This window comes from Saccostrea cucullata, unplaced genomic scaffold, assembly GCF_032062105.1.
Source record: "Saccostrea cucullata isolate Sc308-1 unplaced genomic scaffold, CSIRO_AGI_Scuc_v1 ctg9373, whole genome shotgun sequence".
Taxonomy (NCBI): Eukaryota; Metazoa; Mollusca; class Bivalvia; order Ostreida; family Ostreidae; genus Saccostrea; species Saccostrea cuccullata.
Genome location: NW_026932544.1, coordinates 45,001 through 51,412, shown reverse-complemented (window position 1 = coordinate 51,412; position 6,412 = coordinate 45,001). Strand labels below are relative to the sequence as shown.

Genomic DNA, 6,412 nt, shown 5'->3' with positions numbered 1-6,412 from the left:
TGTGCTCGTGAAATGTTCGTTTTCACCTATGTGTGTATGTTTTTTTTACTTTATTTATAGCAAAAACTATAATTCCTGAAAATTTTGTTTCTCTATTAAAGATTAAAATAAATTTCTCGCAAAAGTAATCAAGGTGTCATGGAAATTAAGCGATGTTCAGTAATCAAAACCTAAAATATGAAAAAGTTGTTGAAAGTAAAGGTACAACTTTCCACTGTTGTAAGTACAATCCTTTAGTACTACACTTACACACCTGTCTGTTTTATCCTATTATGATTAGGCTATAAAAAATATTATCTTGGTTCTCAGGCCCTCCCTCATCTCTTTTAAGGGTGCCTCATTGACCCTTTTTATTGCTAAATCAATAAAATAAAAACAACAAATCACCTCCCTCATCATTTTCTTAGGTTTTGTACAATGTAAAAAGCTGCCTCATCATGTTTTGGGGGCAATAAAAAGTGAAAAAAAAATGCCTCCCTCCCTCATCATATTTCTTGAAAAAAGGCCTGAGAACCAAGGAATTAATTTTACATGGCCTTATCTATTTTTTCTTTCAGACTACCTAAAGTTCTGGATAACCTCAATCAAGACATTTGGAGGCACTAAGGCACCAATGTTTCTCGTTGTCACACACACAGAAAGAAAATCTACTCGTGTAAGTATTGGCTTTATTATGCTAACAGATCTATGTATTTCAATCTGAGCATTATCTGGAAAAATAAAAATAAACTATACAACATTTGTTTGTTAATGTTTGACGTCCCTCTCTAGAATTTTTCATTCACTATTTTTGGCAAGCTAAGCAAAAGACTTTTTCTGATCCACTTTTGTTGTTATCATCATTAATTCTTCCACCTTTTTAGCTTAAGGACATTGGCAACGTTTCTGGCTTTCGTATAGAATTTTTCAAGATTTTTTGAACAGGTTTAATGGTACCAAACATGTTCAATTCAGGTCCTTTTTACCCATCAAGCCAGCCTTCCTTTAACGATTTTGTCAAATCAATGTTTTTACAATTTTCAATGCATTTTCTATGTAAAATGTTGATAAAATGGGCCTGTATTATTTTTAACCATACGTTTTCTCTAAAACCCATTTATTTCATAAGGTTTATACATAAAACACATTGTTGAAACCTTATTTCTGATGACATGCATATAATTTGGCTGAAAATGCGAATATTGAAACAAAACACAGAAATACCAGCACTGTTCTTTAATTTTGAGTTACTTCCCTTTACTGTAATAACATCTAATCAATATTCATAATGATCATGAGAATGGTTGTTTGTTTCTATTCTATAATTTACTTAATTGGAAACGAACTGTCAAAAAACATTTTTGCAAGGATTTATAGTAACTTTTTAATGGTGCATCATTCACATAAAATATGGAATCGTTCTCATTCGGTCCACTTAGCTATCAACACTTTCAGCATGATTATTTCACACCTTTGCAATTCCCAGTAATCATTTACCTATTCTAAATGACGACCTGTCAACTGTCTGCCCCCTCAACACAATGTAAACAAACCCATCGCTGCTTTTCTTTTATTACTGTAGAGTTGAATATATCCGATAAAAAAACACACGTGCTTTTGTTTACCTCTCAGTCTATTACATATGCTTTCTTTGTTTTCAGCGCCTAGAGAATTCCATACGGGAGATCACTCTCAATGACTTTTTTTCATAATAAAAAAACCTGGGTATAAACCTTTTTTCTTCGGAAACCCTTCGTTGCCAATGACCTTAAGAAATCTGCTGGTCCAATTTAATCACACATGATAAGGTTTCCTGATAATATTTTGTCACTCGTCCGTCTAGCTGTCTCTAGTTGTCTGTTTTTAGCTCACCTGAGCCGAAGGCTCAAGTGAGCTTTTCTGATCACATTTTGTCCGTCGTCCGTCCATCCGTCTGTCCGTCTGTCTGTCCATCTGTAAACTTTTCACATTTTCGACTTCTTCTCATGAACCACTGGGCCAATTTTGACCAAACTTGGTACATAGCATTCTTGGGTTAAGGGGAATTTAAATTGTCAAAATAAAGGGCCAAGTCCCCTCACAAGGGGAGATAATCAAGAAAAGGCAAAAATAGGGTGGGATCATTAAAAAATCTTCTTCTCAAGAACCACTGAGCCAGAAAAGCTGAAACTTCTGTGAAAGCATCCTGATATAGTGTAGATTGTAAATTTTTCAAATCATGAACCCCAGGGGAAGGGCAGGGCCACAATTGGGAATCAAAGTTTTACATAGAAATATATAGGAAAAATCTTTGAAAATCTTCTTCTTAAGAACCACTGGGCCAGAGAAGCTGAAACTTATGTGGAAGCATCCTGGTATAGTGTAGATTCTAAATGGTTCAAATCATGACCCTGTGAGGAAGGACGGGGCCACAATGTGGAATCAAAATTATACATAGAACTAGAAAAGAAACTCGTTGCGAGCAACGAGCGGTCTTCCGTCCGATTCTGAAAAAAACCCTGCAAAATTGAGCTGAAAAAAGTGATAAAATTTGTTATGAAAACAAAGGGCATTGAACCCGGGTCGTTAGCATGAAAATCCAAACCGCTTACTATTACTCTATAAGAACCAAAGCTCTAAATGTACTTGTATATACTTCTGCAACAGTACATTTGTTTTCGAATAATGAAAGGCAGGTCACTATTCATAATTTTGTGTCAAACAGCACGAGTAAATCTTCGCGCTTTTTCTTTGGAATGTTCCATTAAATAGGTGCGATAGCTTCGACGGAAATGAAACAAGAATGTTCTTATATCTTAAATTTCAAGGTTAAGAAAGTATATTTAGCATATTTACACATTCCATATCGTATATAGATAAATAAAACTAAATCAGTGAATCTGGTAAACTTTTTACTTTTTTTTTTTAATTTCCTGTTCATCCCTACGAAGAACATATTGATAAAAGCATGCCTACTACAGTCAGGGAATCAGATAACATTTATGTTCAATAATTTAAATCAGATCTTTGAGACAAGAAAGTTAATATGAACTCAATTCAACGATATTTTGAAAAATGATTCTCTTATTTTTTTTCTTTTCTATTAGTTGAATATGACACAAGTCTGCATGAGCAAAACAGTGGTTACGTTTAATACTTACTATGTACATCCATATTGTTTCTTAAAAACTATTACTTATACCTATGATTTAAAATCTAATTTTCCGAAACAAAAGATACTAGGTATCGTATTTCATTTGCACATTTAGTCTTTTCTTTTTCTACTTTGAGAACCAGCCAAAACCAATTATAGAAGACGTTTCAGACGACCAAGGATTAAACCATAGTTTGACACAGAATTATAACGTAACAACGACGTGAGAATCCAAGTATTCCTTTACATTTCATTTATCCTATTTTACTTTCATTCAAGCAAACGCTCGGCTGACTTCGTAAACCCTGAATTGCGAAATGTCGGAAATGACAGAGACAGCCGCCATTTTGGACCCGCTTCAGATTTTTAAATGTTAATATCTAGAGTTTGGATTTATCAATATTCAAACAAATGATACAGTAAGCATTAAAAGAAAGGTTTCTATTAGCATTCCAAAAATAAATGAAAAATATTGAAAAACAAAAAAGTTAGAAAATACGGACTTTTTAATTTCGCTTCCAATAGCAACCGGAAGTAGTAACGACGCACAAAAAGGTGATTCCGCAAATCTAGAAGTGATCATCTATCATCTCTAATAAGTCTCCAGTTAATATCTTAAGCCATTTTTGAAAAAAAGGGGGAACAAAAATCCGTTTTAAAATCAGAAAACTGTCAATATTTTGGAACCGAAGGTGAGTATTCCAAATTTTTCTTGTCATGCCACAACTTCATATAATGACGCATAATTCCTGAAAGTTTCATTGAAAACCACTGAACAGTTTTCGAGAAATCGCCTGCACAAAATTTTGGGGAAAAAAATAATAATAATAACTAGAGCAAAGCTCGTTGCAAAGCAACGAGTGGGTCTTCCTTCTTAGCGATAAGCAGAAAGTGAAATGTTTCAATTGTCAACTTTGCTACCATTCTTTATTTCTTTGACTCAAATAGCAAAAACCTTTCCGGGTTAGAATAGGTCCTCAGTACCCTCTTGCTTGTCTTAAAAGGCGACTAAATGGGGCGGTTCTGTATAAACCGAGGCCCCGTGTCACAGCAGGTGTTGCACAATAAAGATCCCTCCCTGCTCAAAGGCCAAGTGCCAAGCATAGGCCTTAATTTGCAGCCCTTCACCGGCAATGGTGACTTCTCCATATAAGTGAAATATTCTGGAGAAGGACGTTTAACAGTAAACAATCAATCAATCAATTATACTGTAAAAATACAGATATTTACACACATTTATAACCTTAACTATTAGAACTGGTATGTCTTCTCTTGGAAACGGAAGACCTCAATACAGAAGTTAACATGCAAGATCTGACACATACTTAAAAAGAATATTTATTCCAAACTAAAGATAGACTCTGTAACAAAATCTATTTCTCTTGAAAAACTGAAAGCAATTGATTTGTTCATATTTGTGGATTTATGTCTGTTTCTCAAATCAAAATTTAAATATGAATATTTAAAGTCAATATCATAAACTAAGACTGTTTCACATGAATGTTTCAATTTCATTATGCTGTTTATTCCTTGTCATCCCCCAACAGATGCTCTTCTGGCAAATCATGATTGTGCTTGGAATCAAATTTCAGTACTCTGATGACAGTCACACCTATCAAAAAGAAATTGAAATTTTTAATTGAATTTTTTTTATAAAGTGCAACTTATACACTGTTATAAGATAAGATAAACCATCAAACTGAGTTCAAAAATACTGTCACATTTTCCAGTAGTCTATAATTATTTAAAAATATAGGTTTACAGGCAGTCATTTGGGATGTTATAAAATAACATATTAGTTTTTCATGATTTCAAATAAAGAAAATGTACATTACTTGTTCATATCAAAATTTATTAGGAATGGTAACGGTTAACAGTTGTTAACCGACTAATTAGCCAAAAAGATGGTATCCAGTTATGTTTTTTTATGTGTCAGGATAAGACCATTCGTAAAGGTGTTACAGCAATTAAGAACAATGCGCTAATGAAGTCAGAGTTGTGGAAAACTGCCGGTCATGCCGGCAAAACCGACAAAAAATTCGCATGACCGGTAAAAATGCTATCAGTGTCGGTCCAAATGACCGGCCCCTTTTTTTGGTTAAAGTTTTTTTTGTTTTTCCATTTATCAGTTGTGCATTTCCCATTTTAATTATCGTACCTTTTATGCGATTGCGTAATACATTTTCTTTAATCGAGATCGAGGTTGTAAATGAAAACTAAACTAGCAGGGTTCTCGTGACTTATTACAACTGGGACAGAATTAGGTAGAAAACGTATCAAAGAAAAAAAATAATGAGGAGCTGATTTAAAATGTGAAAAATTTCAACAGAAGGAATTCAAGCACAGATGGGGAAAGCAGTAAATATAGTACTACTGACTGTCACGGATTTTCGTTTTTTTCTGATCGTTTTGATATCTTTATTATCGATGCAAAGAATTTTTGCAATTCCTAAACCAATTTTCTAGGTAAATATAATTCCGAAATGCATAAATTTTTTTTAAAAATTGAGTTCACTATGCTGAATGACCATTGCGACCTACCCAAAAGGGATGATATCTAGTACATGTATTGTTATTTATGAATGCAAAATTCAAAGAAAAACAGAAGAGGACTTGGAAATGGAGACTGGATTTTGTATCATTATTAACATGATTAAGATGATTTATTTTAAAAAAATGTGTTATTAAGTGAATAAATATATGTTTTATTTTTTTTTTCATTTTGCAACTTACTATTTCGGACTGACAAAAAATCACTTCGAACCGACTTATTTTGTTTTCTTCTCGGTCCGAATGACCGGCTATCTGAAAGAGTTTTCCACAAGTCTGGAAGTGACAAAATGCTATTGCATAAGGAACAAAGAGCTAGCGCAAAGTAACAATGTGGCTCTAGCTCATTTATAACACCATGCTAGTAAGTTTATGACAACATTCTGGCCATTTTAAGACACTTACAAGGTAGCATGAAGTAAAAATGTGCTATAACACTTATGACGATGGTCTAGTGTGTTTATGACAACACAATGACAATGTACTTGTGCATTGTAACAATGTTGGAGCAGGCTATTACACCACACAGTCAAGATTACATGTAATAGATTGTGTAAAGCTGTGTTGGCATGGCAGCATATTTTGTGTCGGCACAACTGCATGTTATTTCAAGTTGCCTTAGCCTGACAGTGTTGTGAACACTGTGTTAGCACATTGTTCCTAAACATGCTGAAGCAATTTTACAATTAGCCTTATCTGGACACCATAATTTTCATAACCAACTAGCCATGTTTCTTTGTAAAAGTACAT

The 6,412-nt window shown here is 33.7% G+C and overlaps 1 protein-coding gene across 1 annotated transcript in view; it reads left to right on the top strand.

Annotated features, from left to right (window-relative positions):
• Positions 1-557: 557 nt before the first annotated feature.
• The window catches only part of LOC134235370 (uncharacterized), a gene marked incomplete at its 5' end in the record, with an annotated part of 26,230 nt that continues 20,375 nt past the window's right edge, over positions 558-6,412 (top strand). Inside the window, one exon of the mRNA XM_062717506.1 lies at positions 558-655. Within this exon, the coding sequence (XP_062573490.1) occupies positions 558-655 (98 nt within the window). The remainder of the gene's footprint in view (positions 656-6,412) is intronic.